Here is an 18,560-nt window from a genome sequence, read left to right as displayed (position 1 = left end):
CGATAATTTTCCGTACCATACCTCCGCTTCACCTAATAACTAATAGTATTAACGTTACATGAAATCCTTTAAACAGGATGGAGACGTATTAACGTTGCATGGAGTCCTAAACACGAAGGAGATATTGCGTGAGATATTGGTTATAGAATAACTGATCGAAGATGCATATAACCTAACACTTTAATATCAAACTCTTCTTATTACGTTATTAGAATTGAGCACAAGTAATAGATAGCAAATTATGCAAACGTTGCAAATTCACTTCTTCATACACACCTTGTAATTGACTTGGCACATGGCGTGTGTTAGCAGTTTCTTAATTTCAATTACCTTCATACATCGGAATTTTTACCGAACTATTAAGTTAATTATTTTGTATGAAAACATTTCAAATAAAGTCGATTTTTAACCTAATATTTTGATTTGGTACTGAAACACCTGACAAAATACGGCACAAGAACATTGTATCTGATGTTGCTATTCCAAACATAGCCTACCACGAAATAAACGGTATGTTTAGTATCACATTTTTTATTTTTTCAACATCATTCCGTCAGGATTTTGAAATATAACTAAAATGTTGAATGCCTTTCAAGGACTGCGTGGTCAGTGGGTCTTCAACTCGTCATATTAAAACTTGTTAGAACAAGGTCGCTCAAAGTGTTGCCTCAACAGCGCGTGAAGAGCATTAATGTTGTTACTTTATCACGCATCTCGTTACCCAGGTGCATTTTGAGATCAATGATAACAGTACATTGTACTCGTCTGCTCGAGAGGATTGATGGTTATTGCGACTATGTTGCCCTACATAATTCAACTATCATGCAAGAGTGACAAGGTTACCAGCAAAATCATTCATATGTCGCACACAATACACATTCGTATCATATTAATAGATAACAGCAAGCTAAAAATTCTATCAACAGTAAATTTTGATTATTTTCAATCATTTGGCAACAATGAACTGGGTAAGATTAAAGCAACACTACTTTTCGAATAACTTGAACGACAAAATTCTTCGTGACGCTACTTTTGCGATGGATTTTCTAACAATAGGGGGACCTGATTATCATTATCTCTGGGCTTTGTCGCTTAGGCCCATAGCACCTGCACCACTGACGTTTGATATTAAGACATTATCAGTTCATTAAATCATACACAAAAAAACCCTTCCAGCTCGGTTTTATTACAAAATATCATCCATCAAACGCAGGTTTTTTTTTTGTGCTGCCAATTCCGTATAAGCAGTGGAAATACAAAGGCGTGGCGAAACAACAATCGACCTCCCAGTCCGCGCCAAATGTCCTCGTGTTTAAAAACATGTTACTTTTAGCCAACGGAGAAACACTTCATTGATAAACCATCCAATACCTATTGATGTATGTTGCTCCATCAACTCGTAAAGAAAACATACTTTAGAATACATACTTTATATGCAATACCCAAAACCGGGATGTAAGACTAAAAAGTCATATACGATGCCGTAAACGATCTTATGTTATACACTGAACTAGCAAAATTTGGCCGGGGTGGCGAGAGGAGCGGCAAATATATTATGGCATCCTATTTGGAAACTTTACCTCACCAACTCCTATTCCCACTGCGGCAAAAGTAATTCAACACACTTGCCAACTTGCAGTGACATTTCCGCCAAAAATGTATCCTGCAAAGTTTAATCTCAACAACAACCCAATCGTGTTCTACGTGCTGGTTCAATAGTTCAATTCAAAACTTGGCAGTAGACGATACAGGCTGTTGTACTAATATCACTTCGCGCGTGATCATCACTGTTATAATATAGGCTATAAAATATTATAAAAAGACGTTATTACATACTTATTATATATACCTTTTTTTAAAACTTAAACTTATAATTCATTGCTTTCAGTTAATTTTAAAAACAGATGATGTGTAGAACATCACGTTAAAGGTTTCACACTGTTACTTAATTTCTCAACGGAGGGAGTATGTACAACATATGTAATGGTTTATAAAACTGATGCCAATTTAACGTCGTATAGTTACTTAACGCCAGGGTAATGTTATAGTTTAAATTACATTGATGAACGTTCAACGTATAGCCTGATATAGCAGCCGGTCGATATAAGTATATTGGATACACTTTCTTCGTTAGTTTGAAATATACCTACATATTAAAATGAAGTTGGTTTTGGTGCTTCTTTTCATCGCATCGCTAGTGCTACCCAGTAAGCAACAAGATAATCAAAGTGAGTAAGCCTACATTAAAGTTTGCTCGGCTTTAAGGCGGAAAAATAAGACCCACAACACTGTGTATTGATATAGAATGGGGTGCACGCTGTTGGGCGCAGTGCTTACGCTACTTTTGTGTTGCGTAATGCGTGACCAGCGCACGCTTATGTGAATTTACGCGAGCGTGAATTGGGACTTTATTGACTCGCGCAGTAACAAAAGCCGAATAATTTCCGCCTTATATATTAAAGCCAAACAAACTTTAGTAACGGTTTTAATAATTTATTGAAGTGCTTGCATCCATTGAGAGATAGAGATCGAGAGAGCATACGAGAAAGAGACGAGATCTAAAAAATAGTAATCGAAGATAGAGATCATTGAAGACCCAGTAGAACCGTGAAGTTGTATACTATTTGGTATTTGTGTGTGTGTAGATTCTGAATCTGCCGGGTACCAAGAAAGCACTATTGAGCAAATTTAGTTATTGAGGTCAAAGGTCATATGGGGGATTAAAGTTGAAAATACTTTGATCAAGTTATAAAATATAACAAGTTGTTTGTCGGGTCCTAAAGAATAAAGCAATCAATAGCACGTATCTCCAGGATGCCCAATAAATGAGGTATACGAGGGACGGTCAATATGCTCCCGCAACTGTATTATTTATATCCGCTCAAGTATGACTTGATGACTGATACATACAAGTTTGTACTTTTGTCAAGACACAACATATATCATGAGAGTACTTTGAATTACGTAATCTCATTTGCATTATGGCATTGCTATATGTACACTGGCAATTGTCAACATTGGCGGGAAATTTGAATTGCAGGTAATGAATGTGTAATAATTGAAGCAGATGTAAGTACCAAAGCAGTTTGCTAGCCCTATTTTTGGTATGAGGTAATATGAGTAAATTCACTTGATAACTGTGAAAGAAGAAATGTATCCATTAACAGATTAGGAAAGTGACCATCTTTTAAACTCATCAAAAATATGCTTTAATGGCAAACAAAATGGGGTGAAAATCGTCCGTGAGAGAAGAGCACACAAGGTAGAAACAAGAATCAAAATTATATCCAAAATGAAACAAAAACAAATATGATTATTGGTATGATATGGGAGATCATAGTCAGGACAATAGAATTTGTTACAATAAAAATATTAATTATGCGCATGCGTTGATGGTATGCATGATTTAAAAAGTACCAAAAAAGTATTAAAAAAGGACAATTTAGGCAAAAAACTCTAGGCTCTATAAATATGACTAAATATAACGATGCGGAACAGTAACCTTGTGAGTAAGTTGCTATACTAAGTCTCATACTAAAATTTAACGAACCTTTTGAAGTTCAAATTTCTTATTTAATTCATAGCCTCTCTCTGGTGTACTAACTACATTGATTACATACACATGAAACACAGGGTTCGGTTTGGAAGAAATGTTTGCGATTTCACTACCCCTCCCCCCCTTTTTATTTAATAATCAGTAGTTACCTCACCGAACCAGGTACGATTTGTTAAATTGTGTAGTTGATTAATTTTGCAATCTCTTATTATGTAAAGAACAATGGGTGATAAAGCATACTCAAAATTGGATATATTCAACATAATTCCTTATCACTAATAAAAAAAGGTATAGGTTTAAACAGAGTATAACAACAACACTGTGTTATCGGTTTTCAAAATTGCAAAATCCGCGCCAGATTCCATACTTTTATTCTCGAGATATTTGGAATTATGAAACAATACTTCAATTTGGCTTGTAATTTTCCCCATTATTGTTCACCATAAATCAGGCAGTTTAGATTGTCTAGTTGAAATGAATTGGACAAACAAAGGTAAAATAGGTACTAAAATCACAAAAGTGAAGCATATGAAAACGTATTATTTTCAACCTTACTGTAGTTTGGTCATGGAAATACTTTTACCTATGGCTCAATTAGGTTTCAGTTGCTAGTTGCTAGTTAAAAAATATAAAATATTGCTCAGCATTGAAACTAGACGCATTTTAACCAATCCGTTTTTGATAGGTGTGGAGCACTGAAAATCACCAACTTCATGAAGTCATAAAAGAAATCAGGGACCACTTATTCATATTTTACATAAATTATCAACACTATTTCTCTAATGTGTTAGCAACATATATCCAAAATTTTAACGAAATCCGTTGATAGTATGCTTTCCAAAGTGAATTTTAAAAAAGGTATGTTGCTTGAATGTAGTAAAAATTTCAAACACTAGTAACAAATGTTTAAAAACGATTACTAAACTAATCCGTGGACTTATACCTTTAAGATGCACTGTCAATTTTCGTCCTACGATATTTATTTTCAGAAAAAAAATTGAAGAATAACAAAATAAAAATTTAAGGAAATCGTTCAAGATGGCAAAAAGTAATTTAATGATAATTAATCTTTTTCATGTTTTCTACTCAACGAACCAGCTTTTATCTGTCTGACACTCACTTTGAAAATATAGAAAGACACTAAAGAGAAAGAATTCGGTTTGAATATTTCATTTTAACACTGTTTACCCATTCTGTTCTATATACTCGCACCTAACTTAAACAATAGGGTTAAGTACGTGTCCTTTCTTTATTCCTAGATGGCGACTCTTCTACAGTCTCACCAGCTACAGATAATAGAAATATCGATTTCGGCAAGTACTTCTTCCAAGGGCTTCCAGGAAGAGATGGTCGTGATGGACAAAGTAAGATTATAGTAATAGGAATTCATATTGGTAATTTGTATATAGATCGCATGCGATTGTCTGCAAAAACCGATACTGATCATTATGCTACAGATTTCGTAAATGACCATTTACCAGTTTGACATACAGCTAAGTAAGGGCAATATATGGCATTGATGGGGAATTGGTTATATCAGAATGATGACCTTAACCCTAGCACTACGAAGGAGGAGTGTACATCAGAATGATGACCTTAACGAGTCCTGCTTTCCAGAAAGTGACCTCAGTCTGTACCAATTGGTTGTCAAATGTTGTCAGTTGGTAACAGGTGTCATGTTGATCATGCAGGAAGCATGCTTTGTGCAGGCTGAATGAGTTATTACCCCTAAAGAGTTTCTACAATATGTATATATAGCGTGTGTGTGATCTATTTGCTAAATCCATCCCGGGGCACTTGATTTGAAGTGACGGGGATGTGCGGACACAAGTTCGAAACTACAGATCTTTTTTGGTGAGAAATTTGACACGGAACGAAAAACGCGGTCATTTGGTAAGAAGGGTTAAGAGGAGCAAAAAAGGCAGACACTTCATATGATTGGGAAATAATGTTGTTGAATTTTTGGAAATAATTTAAAAAAACGGGTGTCAATGTGCCACACAACTCCTTCGCGCATTTTTAGTGTGAGGGTCCTGGGCTTTCCAGTCGATTATGAAATTCATTGGCGCGATTAAACTGTGGTATCATCTTCAATTAGCATTTCCGACTTGTGGCTCCGTTCACTTTTTGGGCAAAAGAACTGATACTTCTATATCACGGAGGCATCTTAATGGTCTATAACTTTCAAATGCCCCATATCGTTCGTTATTGCTGTCATTGACATTATATTTTTGACCTGATCGCTGGTTTTTGAAAAATTGGACCACATGCAAAAAGTCGTTGACCTAAATTGTTTCACCATATCTCCAACAATGAAAATCCAAAATTATTAAAATATTGACCGTTTTGTTTCTTGTATCTGGAGGAACTCGGGATACTTATAAATTAATTCGAAACAATTTCCAATTATTATACCATTACCCCATATGATCACAGGGGGACCCCATTGGGCACATTTATATTCTAATTGGCGTTTACTAATAATTCAACAGACCCATACAAACTACAATCAATCAAACACTCTTTTCCATTCATTTTGAGCGCAGGTCTGAGATTGACTTCTTGTTCCTTATGTTTTGGTGTCTAAAATGACATTGCCAGGCAGTATACATCTCTGATATAATACTGCTCTACAATCCACCCCATAGCCAGTCTAAGAAGCATGAACTTAATTTATCTCATGATAAGGATAATAAAACAATACTTTTCATTCCTAAAAGTAGTTTGAATTTATCAATACGAATAAAGCAATTTGAGGTTAACACTTATAGAAAGGAAAACTACCCTTTAGTATGCATGAGTGATCACCACACATTTGAATGGAAGAATGCTTAGCTTCTTTAGTACTGATCGAAATATTTTGTGTGATTATTACAACAGTCGACAGATTTTTATTGACGTCGATAAATATTTTCTAGTTTCTAGTTTTGCAAACATTGTGAAAGAATCTTATTTACCCGAACTATAATAATTCCATACACCAATTTTAAAGTGATTTTCATGAATTTTGTTCAAAAAAATTCTTATTAATCAATCCATATTTCATATTGACAAAATTTTCAAAATTTCAATCTTGATCTTCAACAGATGGTCTTCCTGGCCCTCCAGGACTTCCCGGTACAAATCAACTTACATCTGGCCCTCCAGGCCCTCCTGTACCGCCTGGTATTGATTCAAGTATAAAAGGCTCGGCTGGTCCCAGAGGTGCCCCGGGAAAGATGGGGCCACCTGGACCCATCGGACTCTCCGCTGTGGATGGATTACCAGGGCTCCCAGGTCCTGTAGGGCCCCGAGGTTCACCTGGAATAAATGCCGGTACTACAGGTTCTTTGTACATTCGATGGGGAAGAACTACCTGTCCTTCAACATCAGAGCTGGGTTATGCAGGTAAGTGTAGATTAGATTAATTCAGACGATACACACAGCATCACACAACATTCAACCCTTAACACAGCACTATGTCGGAAAGATTCCAAGTCAACACAAAATGAGAACCCGTTGCACTGATGGAGATCTTATTATATTTGGTAGAAAATTAACATGATAAAAATCATTTACATTTAATCATCATGCTAAGGTATTATGTGACCCCCAACTACCCACCAACTTGACAACACAGGGTCTAGAGGGTTTCGTATGTGACTGATAAAACTTAAAGAGTTTTGTGGAGCAGTGATGTGTCGTTGGATACTCTGGATTGAAACAGATTATGGTATAAAGGTGTATAAAGGTCATCTCCAGAAAATATGAGCTGTCTCATGACCATTGTGACCATTTTTATTTTTGGAATTTCAATTACCATTATTTAATTGTTCAATTGAAAAATCGAATTAGCAAAAAGATTGCAAATCTAAAAAACAAAAAACAAACAAAAACAAATCAAAAAATGTACAAACAAGCGAACAAACAAGCAAAGAAATAAACATAATCAGCCCATTTCGGATTACCGATATGTTTAATGCTGGTGAACCCCTATTTTGCTGGGAAAACTCGCACTCCCAGTAATCTTGATTATGGAAACTCTAGAATTCAAAAACAGTTTCGATGCATTTTTGGTTAGTAATATTAATCACATATTAATCCTAAGTACAAACTGAACTTTTGCTGTCAATTTTAGATGAAAATAAATGGCAATGCAAAGAGGACACGTGGATAGGAATTGGGTCTTTTGTCTTTCAATATTGGGTTTACCTTGATACAATGATTTGGCATAGTGTAGTACACCTTCATTGTGAAGATAGATCATAATAAAGCTACAGACAAGTAAGGCAAACACGACATCGGGGCAAAAACAATTCAATCACGATTAGTACGAGCCATACAGTTAATTATGATTTTTACTCCATTACACTCACAGGTATTGCAGGTGGGAAGCGGTATGACCATACAGGCAGTGGTTCTAATTATCTGTGTCTTCCTGACACTCCTGAATATGACAATTACCAGGCAGGTGTGCATTCATCAAGGGGATATGTCTACTCTGCTGAATACCAAATCAGTGACTTCCCACCATTTGCAGGCAAACACGACCACGACGTTCCATGTGCCGTCTGCATTGCTACCAATCGGGGCATCTTAATGATGATCCCGGCAAAAATGACGTGCCCATCGGGGTGGAATAGAGAATACCATGGATACCTTATGTCTGATCGCTACGATCGCAATAGTCCCACTGAGTTCGTTTGTGTTGACCGATCTCCAGAAGTAAGATCGGATAGTAGTGCTTCTAACCAGAATGGGGCTTTGTTTTATCCAGTTGAAGGGCGATGTGATGATGGCACTTATCCGGGAAATTTGCCATGTGGTCCTTATATCAACGGAGCAGAGCTGACATGTGTCGTCTGCACGAAATAATAATTTTTTTTAAAGAAATGTCTTATATCTGAACACGTGGTTTAATTTGCTATTTAATTGCTTATTGTAAAATTCATGCTTGCAGCTTTGTTAACTTCTTAACACAAAGTTTGACGTATTTCGTTCATTCTGATATTCCAAGCAGTTGCTTCCATTTTTATATTTTATAAAATGGTAACCGGATCACCCTTCGTTCGAGTCTTATAATTTATTGGTGCCTGTCATTCAGGAGAATCGGAAGAAACATATAGGCCTATATTATTATGGATATTAATTAAGTTACAGGATCGTTTATGTTATCAAATGAAGAGTATGTGCACTTAGTAGATCTACACCTAAAAATAGTTTATATCACAATATTTATAAAATAAAATCTAGCTTGTCTTTGATATAATCACGACGAATCCTGGTCTGGTCTGGACACATAATAATTTTTGAAGGTTCGTTAAGCTAGGGCTCGGAAAGCGACGTTTTTATGTATTTTTCGTGGGACCTGAGAGCATATCAGACATATCGAATTGCATTTTTGGGCGAGGTGCGGCGTAGCCGCACCCGCCCTATATTTGTCTGACTATTGACCTACTTTTTCACATGCAGCGTTGCAGAAAATATTCGTGCTCGTTATATACCCAAAAACCCACAGAGGTGACAGCGAGTTTTGTAATTATTACTTGATTTTGATATTTAAGTAAATACGATAAAGTCATTATAGGCAGTGATGTGTTGGTTTTAAAAGAAATAACAAAAATAATTATTCAAGTAATAGAAATACTGTTTGGAAATTGCAGCAAGATTTGCAGATGTCTTTATTTGAACAGTACCAGTTCTCCAGTTTTGCTAGTTTTCCTAATCTTTGGGCTAAATTAATAGCCCAAAGAAAGGTCATAACTTTATACTGACAGCTTCGCTATGTGTACTTTATAGCTTGTATGCGCATTGTGTTCAGTGTGTACACAGGCTATTTACTTTTCAAATCTTGTGACAAATTGTGCTTGCTGATGCTTGAATAATGTATTATAAGTCTAGACAAATTATTAGAATGCATGTGCAGCCTAGCGATAGCGCTGTCCTGCATGTATTTAGCACCAGTAGAAATGGCCCAGGTTGAATAAAATAAATCAATCTATGAATGAATATTTTATTCCCTGGATTATATTTGTTGGGACAAAATAATGATATAGTTTGACGCTTTGAAACACAGTTATGTTAATCATGATAAAGTTAAAAAGTTAAAAAATAATATCGAAATATTTTAAATCAAACTTTTCCCCTCATAAGTTGTATCAAAACAATATATTGAGGAAATAGATATGACCGATTTTGAAACTTTGATATGGAAAGATAGCCAGCCGTGTTGTCTCACCAGAGAAGATGAGCAGAAGTCTTCCTCTCTGATGATAAAAAAAACTCTGGGTATGATTACGAAAATGTTTTACAAAAATGTTATAACAATGTTTTATATAAAATGCTTATATAAAACATTTTCTGTTATGATGTGAAGGATTAATATAAAAACAGGGAACATCTGTTCCAACTGACCAGCAGGGATCCGTGTGGTATAATGAAAGACAGAGATAAAAATACTAGTTCGCGTCTGAAATTCTGACTAAACTAGACTAGACGTACTGCGCAAATCGGCAACCAGTCTTTGCTCTGACGTCAGATGCAAATTAGTTTTTTATCTCTATTATAGGAGCGTTTTATTCAAGATAAACCTGTTCAGATAAGAAGGGCTTATTCTATCGAAACTACAAAACCGAATAAAATGGTCTGTGTTAGAAAGAGCTTAAGTTTTTTCTTTTACTTTGCATGCATGGAGAAAGTAATATTTTCTTGAATTAATCAAAAAGTAGCAAGTTTCCTGTCTAGAAAAGAGATTAGTTAATGGAACTTTAAAGCAATGAAACACCTAGCATAAACAATGATAAGCAGTAGGGGGAGCCAAAATGCCATAACGTTTGTGGTAAATCCGCTCTCTGTCAGTCAGAGCAGCTGGCACAGTTCAGCACAAATATCCGAATTGAAAGGATTGACGTTTCTTCGAAGCGTATATTACTTTATTCCAAGAAAGTACGTTAAAGCATCTGGAAATAACAAACGACTGGAAACTAGAAACGACAGGTTTATAACTTTCTACAGATCCGTGTGCGTTTTATTCGAGTAAAAACCGAATTAAAAGGACTGTGTTAGAAAGAGCCCGTATTTCTTCTTTTACTTTACATGCACGGAGAAAGTAATATTTTCTTGAATTAATCCAAAAGTAGTGAGTTTCCTGTCTAGAAAAGACATTGGTTAATGTAACTTTAAAGAAATGCAGTATTGAGAGCCAAGATGTCATTACGTTTGTGGTAAATTCCGCTCTCAGTCAGTCAGAGCAGTCGAGTTGAATTCTATTATACTAGTGCTACACTTTAAAACTCTCGTCATGACCATCGTAGTGTAGGACATCTAATCAAACTAATGGGAATTGAAGAGGTGGGAAGATTTGGGTTATTGTAGATAAACCGGATCACCCCAATTTTTACATCAAGAGCGGCATGTTGCAGATAATTGCGATGCCCTCTCTGAATTAGGGTTATGATATCTATGATATCTATGACAATAATAACTTTAATAGCTTTTTTGCTGAAATGCCATAAAGATACGCCTTTTATACGGCAAAAAAAAAACCATACAACTAAAACATAATATAGAATGCATAACATATCGCTATTGATATGACAAGGTGATAGAAACATTTGGGTGGCAAGGGAGAGCACTTCGTCGGCAGAGTGCTACACTATCGTAAGCTTTTATTAATTTAATGCATATCTCAGGGTATGCATTAGTGAATTCTACAACTACAAAATTGTATAAACTGTGACTGTGTTTGAATCATTTTAAATGACATTGAACGGGGTGGAACAATGTTCCACATGGAGATGATTCAATTCAGTTTAGTACAATGAAGTCATACACATTGAACACAAAACTGCTACGAAAAATATTCTATCCCAGTAAACACAGAAATATTTTTGCAAAATATTTTGTGAACACGTAAATAACATTAAAAGTTAAGCGGTGTTAAAATGTGTGTAGTGATGGTGATGAATTGGTTTGGAGGTATAGTCGAGATTTTCGGTGTTTTTTACAAGGATGACATACTTTGATATTAATATCTGACGAGCAAACCTTATTAGTTTCGGACTAGCAAACCATATTTTAGATTATGTCTAGTGACCCTTATGACTACTGGTCCTTATTTTGCTTCCTGTAGACGGTATAATCTTTTGTCAACACATGTTATCAAAATGAAGTTCCTGGTGTCGTTTCAAACACAGTGACTTTTAAGAACAATGTAATTTTTAGTTTTTACATAGCTATAAACATTGTTAGCAAAAGGCACACCCAGGCGTCGATGATAGTACATGTATTTGTATCAACATAATTGAACTTCTTTGCTGCTAATTTTCTGTTTGCACTCTAACTACTAAAAAGAAGCGGTGAAAAGATATGAATAAAAAAGTCCGGCATTGTAAAACTATGTCATGCTTCTTGGAATGCATTTTCCGTAAAAAATTGTTCACGTCATTAGACTCTTATTCTGTTAATCAGCTTAGATGTAGGAATGAGATAAACACAGCATCTTGCGAATGGTAGTGAGCTTTGGCAAAAAATGCATTGATCATTTCATAGCGAGTATGTAGAAGAATTCAAATATCACAGATATACTTTTGTAGGTCCTGTGGTTCTTGAGTTATGTTGTAAAGAGGGCTAAAACAACAACACTTTTGTAAAACGTACATAACATTATTAACAACAATAAATCAAGCAAGTTTTCAAAGTATATGTATTGCAAAACATCAAAGTATTAGTTTTCAATAATATTTTTATTTAGATAATGAAAATCGAAATTTTGGCTGCTTCGACCAACAATACCTCTTCTACCCTTAAAGCAACCCTACTTTATAAACAACTTGAACGACAAAATTATTTATGACGCTACTTTTGCGATGAAATTTATATATAACAATACCGGGGACCTGATTATCATTATCTCTGGGCTTTGTCTCTTAGGCCCTTAGGACTTGCAGTATTGACGTTGGATAATTAAAACAATATCAGTTCATAAAATCATACACAAAAAGAACCTTCCAGCTCATTTTATCACAAAATCAAAATCAGGGTTTTTTTGTGGCACAGGTCCGTATATTAAATTCACTGCTTCAGTTCGACAAGCCGTCCAAGTCGCTAGTCCAGATAAGACTAGCGTAGTATTGGGCACATCTGTTTGACTTCGCAAGAAAACCTAAATTTAAGGGATCTCGACATCAGTCAGCGTTGCCGATGCCGTATGAAGTAACAATACAAAGGCGTGGCAAATCAACAATCGACCTCCCAGTCCGCGCCAAATGTCCACGGGTTTAAAAACATGTTACCTTTAGCCAACGGAGGAACACTTCATTGATAAACCATCCAATACCTATTATTGTATGTTGCTCCATCAACTTGTAAAGAAAACATACTCTCATGCAATATCCAAAATCGGGATCTAAAGTTTAAAAATACGATCTTATTATTATACACTGAACTGGTACAACTTGGCCTCCCCCACCACTCATATGCCCGCTGCGACAAAAGTAACTTAACACCCTTGGCAACGTGCAGTGATTTTTCCACCAAAAATAAATCCTGCAAAGTGTAATCTCAACAACAACCCAGTCGTGTTCTACGTGCTTGTTCAATAGTTCAATTCAAAACTTGGCAGTAGACGATACAGGCTATTGTATCAACATCACTTCGCGCGTGTACAATAGCAATCACTGTTATAATATAGGCTATAATGATAAAATATATTATAACCTAATTATTACAATAATGTTTGTTTTAACTTTTTAAACTCAAACTTATGATTAATTGCTTTCAGTTAATTTTAAAACAGACGCTGTGCAGAGCAGCATGTCAAAGGTTTCACACTGTTACTTAATTTCTCAACGGCGGGAGTATGTACAGAACATGTAATAACATAGCAAACCGATGCCAACTTAACGTCGTCGTTATATTTAACGCCGGGGTAATGTTATAGTTGTAATTACATTATTTTGTTAATGCTCAACGCATAGCCTGATATAGCAGCCGGTCGATATAAGCATTGGATACACTTCCTTCGTTAGTTTGAAATATATCTATATATTATTAAAATGAAGTTGGTTTTGGTGTTTCTTTTCATCGTATCGCTGGTGCTACCCAGTAAGCAACAAGATAATCAAAGTGAGTAAGCCTACATTAAAGTTTGCTCGGCTTATATAAGGCGGAAAAAATAAGGCTCATAACACTGTGTATTGATATAGAATGGCGTGCACACTGTTGGCGCAGTGCTAACGCTAGTTGTGTGTAATGCGTGACCAGCGCACGCATATGTAAATTTACGCGAGCGTGAGTTGGGACTTTATTGACGCGCGCAGAAACAAAAGTCGAGTAATTGCCGCCTTATATATTAAATCCGGACAAACTTTAGTAACGGTTTTAATAACTTATTGAAGTGGTTGCATCCATTGAGAGATAGAGATCGAGAGAGCACACGAGAAGGAGACGAGATCTAAAAATAGTAGTCGAAGATAGAAATCATTGAAGACCCAGTATAACCGTGAAGTTGCATACTACTGGTACGAGTATTTGTGTGTGTGTGTGTGTGTGTGTAGATTCTGAATCTGCCGGGTACCAAGAAGGCACCCTTCAGCAAATTTAGTTATTGAGGTTACATGTCATATGGGGGATTAAAGTTGAAAATGCTTTGATCAAGTTATAAAATATAACAAGTTGTTTGTCTGGTACTAAGGAATAAAAAAGTCAATGGTCATGTCTCTCCAGGATGCCCGTTAATGAGGTATACGAGGGACGCTCAATATGCTCTTGCAACTATATTGTTCTCACAACTTTGATTACTGTTACCTGATAAATACAAGTTTGTACTTTTGTCTTTCAAAACACACAACATATTTCATTAGAGTACTTTGAATTTAGTAGTCTCATTTGCATAAAGTCATTGCTATATGTACACCTACAATTGTCGATATTGGCGGGGAATTTGAATTGCAGTTGTACAGGTGTACATATCAACCCAGCAAACACAAAAGGGTTTCGACATCATTCACAAAAGGTTAGAAAAGGTTGCCAGAAAACGTTTAAATGTAGGGTTATACAAAGGACATATAATGGGTATAAAACATTTTCATAACATTCAAAAACGTTTGTTGATAACCTACTGTAGCGGATGAGCTGATGGGAAAGGTAGAGAGTTAACGAATCCTTTGTGATGCTGCTGGCAAGAAACATCTTTCAAGACTCAACAGGCATCAGAGACAACAATACCGTATACATTATGCGGAGGCGCAATATTTAATGTTAGCTTTGGACACTTTTCACCCGGAGTCGGTGGAAAATGAAAATAATTAAATATCCAAGGCTAACACTAAATAGGGCGCCTCCGTCTAATGTTTCTCGCCAGCATCAGCACAAAAGGATTCGTTAACTTTCTACCTTTCCACATCATTCACAAGACACAGATGTGCTACTTTGGCTATACGTAGAACACCACTACTTGGAAACCATTCCGCGCTAGTCATGAATAGAAGCAAAGACGACACAAAGTCTCCCTGCAGCCTATATATTTATATAACAAGCTTGGCCCGAGAAATCAACAGTTTTGATCAACTGACATGCTCTCACAGGCTGTGATACGTCAGGACATATCCAAGGAAAGGGAAAGAAGGGATAGTGAAAATTCTCAACTTGATTTGTCACTTTCATGAAAGCAAGCCCCGCAACGCTGATGGCACTAGCTTGTATTTGCAAAGGAGATGAATCATCCGATGAAATTCTATGTGGATGTGAAGAGTTTCTTTGCTCTCTTTTCTGTCCAAGTGGAGTCCACATTGGGCATGCAAAGATTTTTTTGTTTAACCCTAGAACTACTGAGCCATATTTTGTAACACGAACTACGAAAAAGGGTTTTGTTGCGACCCCCCTTAATTTTCAATTATAAATGTTATACCGTTATATTTGCTACGAATTTATAGATATGGATCTCCTCTATCCAATGATACCAAGTACAAACATTCCCCACATAATGTCGTTATGATGTCATATTGTGAGGGCGCCCATGCAGTGGAAAATTCTGGCTATGTACAAAAGTATGTTCACCTAACTAACAGTACAGAGTCAGAAGCGCTTGAAAAAATTTCACAATAGCAAAGTGAAAATCATTGGTGCCTCACTACCACCCCCTCTATGGTCATCTTTGATGGCCGGTCCTACCCCCGGGTAAGGTGCTGGGATGAACATTTTATCACCAAAATGAGCGCAAGGATATCACTATGATTAGCTTAGGTCGTTTGGGAGTAAACCTGTTTTATGACGGGTAAAAAAAATCTTCGTAGTTCAAGGGTTAAGCAACTCAAAGATGAACATGGAGTTGACAAACTGCCACCGACTCAGGGACCATGGCTTGCACATATATATCCCGCCGTGCCCATGTCAGGCTTATAATATCTGGCGCTAGGATATGATATTGAACCCAACTTGTCTTGGACCTCTGACCTTGGGGTGATGAAACCTTCATGTAGACAGTAAACTACCGACGGTTCTTCCTCAGGTTACTCCATCTCCGGGCAAGATCTAGAAGATCATTGAAGCAATAACAATTAGGAAAAATTAATCAGTAACTTGAACGTTGACACCCCTGATTCATATCATTACATTACATGGCATTTAAAAAATACGCTTTTCCCAGGAGGGCAAAGCTCGTACAAAAACATGATAAAAACAATTCAAAGAACAAGATAATAATAGAAAGCAAACAATTAAATAAAGATATGAGTTTTAACATAATTGTTACAAATTTGAACCGAGGCGGACGTTCTAACGGCAACAGGTAGATCGTTCCAAGCATGTGAAGCAGATACAATGAAAGTTTTGTCGCGATAATAGACTCTAGAAAAAGTGTTCCAATCATAAACATGATAAATACGTTGTTATTTTTAGAAACCTCATATGCCAAAGCATATGGTTAGTCATCAAAAGCATCTTCCCATGCCCATTGGTTCAAAAGTTGTGGAATTTTACGTAAAAAGCCTGAAATATGGCGGTCATCTTGGATTTTTGCTAATTTGGAGTATTTCTAGTGTTCTTATTTTGTTTCCAATGAATCGTTGACCCTTTAAGACGAGTTTAGAAAAAAATATAATAGATATTGTATGACATTTGAATGAATAGTAATAGTTAATTGGTAATTTATTTTTAAAAATTGGCGGCCATTTTGAAATTCAAAATGGAGACTCTAAATGTTAATGAAAGAACTGGCACCCATTTTTTCTTAATCAGTGATGTTTCTAGATGTGTTTAAACATGGATGCAAAGAATCTACCCGAAAAAATGACATATTTGAAAAATATCTCGTAAGCCTATAGACTATCAATGACCCACCTTGTATCTCTGTGTGACACTCTCTTAGAAAATTTAGAAAGACACTAGAGAGAAAGAATACGGTAGTGAACATTTCATTTTAATACTGGGAGGGCGAGTTAGCGCAGCGGTAGTTCCCTCGCTTTGCACCACTGAGGTCCCGGGTTCAAGCCCCGGCGCGGCCCAAGGACTCATGTGCACTTGGTTTATCCCGATTCCATGCTCGCTCTCGCAGGTTTTCTCCGGGATCTCCGGTTTCCTCCTGTATCGCAAAAATCGGTGATTAGTTGTTTGGTTATCAAAACTTCCTTCACCCAATGGAATTTGGGGAGCTGCACAGATAATTGGTGGATGTTACAATCTAAATGCGGATAGGTGTGCGCCGTTCGGCAGCAACTGGCCTAGTTGATGCGATCTGATTGTGATGATTCACCATTGCAGCGAAATTACAGCGCTTTGAGTCCTCTAAGATCTGGAGAAAGGCGCTTTATAAATCCAAAATTTATTATTATTATTTATTATTATTTACTGTTTACCCAGCTCAACTTAAATAAAAGAGTTTTCCTTCCTTTATTCGTAGATGGCGACTCTTCTACTGTCTCATCAGCTACATATAATAGAAATCTTGATTTCTTCAAGTACTTCTTCCAAGGGCTTCCGGGACGAGATGGTCATGACGGACATCCAGGACGAGATGGCCGTGATGGACAAAGTAAGATTATATTTAACATTCATATTGAGAATTATTTAGATTGTCTGCATGAAACGGAGATTGGTCATTATGATACAGATCCCGTTTTCAACAATTAGTCATGATAGTTGTAGTTAACGAGGGAAATCTTTCCCTGTACCTGAAAGGACCAATTCTGGCTTGTGCTAATTTTCACGCCGTCAAACAGAATTTACTAATACGAATGAATCAATTTGAAGTTAACACTGTTGAAGATCCTGTAGAAAGGAAATCTGGGAATACGTCCTTGTAGTTTAAAACATTTTGAATGGAAGAACGGTTTCTTTTCCACGGATGCAACATTTTGTGAACTTTTTACAAGTTTGTGTATTTTGTTGCAAAAGTTCCATCGACAGATATTTGCTGCCGTCGGCAATAGTTTTTAAAGTTTATTTTACAAACATTGTGAAAGAATCTTATTCACCCGAACTAGGATAATTTCACACACAAATTTTGAAGTGATTTTCACGCATTCCTATTATTTTGAGTGTATTTTGTGGTAGTTGATATCATTGCTTCAGTTGTCTGGTTATGGCACTGTCTATGGTCATTAAGCGAATTAATTAATTCGTATTGATAAATTCCGTGCTATTAATTTGCAAAATCTTAATCTTGATCTTCAACAGATAGTCTTCCTGGCCCTCCAGGACTTCCCGGTACAAATCAACTTACATCTGGCCCTCCAGGCCCTCCTGGAACGCCTGGTATTGATTCAAGTATAAAAGGCTCAGCTGGTCCCAGGGGTGCCCCGGAAAAGATGGGGCCACCTGGACCCATCGGACTCTCTGCTGTGGATGGATTACCCGGGCTCCCAGGTCCTGCAGGGCCCAGTGGTTCACCTGGACTAAATGCCGGAACTACAGGTTCTCTGTACATTCGATGGGGAAGAACTACCTGTCCTTCAACGTCAGAGCTGGGCTATGCAGGTAAGTGTAGACTAGATTAATTCAGACGATCGGCACATCATCACGTATCACT

The 18,560-nt window shown here is 36.6% G+C and overlaps 2 protein-coding genes across 3 annotated transcripts in view; both read left to right on the top strand.

Moving 5' to 3' along the window:
- Positions 1-2,050: 2,050 nt before the first annotated feature.
- The window catches only part of LOC140146269 (uncharacterized), a 20,218-nt gene continuing 3,708 nt past the window's right edge, over positions 2,051-18,560 (top strand). The window contains exons 1-4 of one of the 2 annotated variants that reach the window (XM_072168053.1): positions 2,051-2,228; positions 4,816-4,920; positions 17,433-17,564; positions 18,209-18,508. In XM_072168053.1, the coding sequence (XP_072024154.1) occupies positions 2,159-2,228; positions 4,816-4,920; positions 17,433-17,564; positions 18,209-18,508 (607 nt within the window). In that variant the 5' untranslated portion in view covers positions 2,051-2,158. Of the gene's footprint in view, positions 2,229-4,815; positions 4,921-6,643; positions 6,944-7,913; positions 8,939-17,432; positions 17,565-18,208; positions 18,509-18,560 lie in introns of those variants that run through there. The other variant, XM_072168054.1, reaches the window with a different exon arrangement.
- The window catches only part of LOC140146271 (uncharacterized), a 27,742-nt gene continuing 22,540 nt past the window's right edge, over positions 13,359-18,560 (top strand). Inside the window, exon 1 of the mRNA XM_072168057.1 lies at positions 13,359-13,660. Coding sequence (XP_072024158.1) covers positions 13,591-13,660 — 70 coding nt within the window. The 5' untranslated portion in view covers positions 13,359-13,590. The remainder of the gene's footprint in view (positions 13,661-18,560) is intronic.

This window comes from Amphiura filiformis, chromosome 2 (assembly GCF_039555335.1).
Source record: "Amphiura filiformis chromosome 2, Afil_fr2py, whole genome shotgun sequence".
Taxonomy (NCBI): domain Eukaryota; kingdom Metazoa; phylum Echinodermata; class Ophiuroidea; order Amphilepidida; family Amphiuridae; genus Amphiura; species Amphiura filiformis.
Note: the sequence above shows the minus strand (reverse complement) of the source record. Positions and strands in the feature narration are given on the sequence as shown.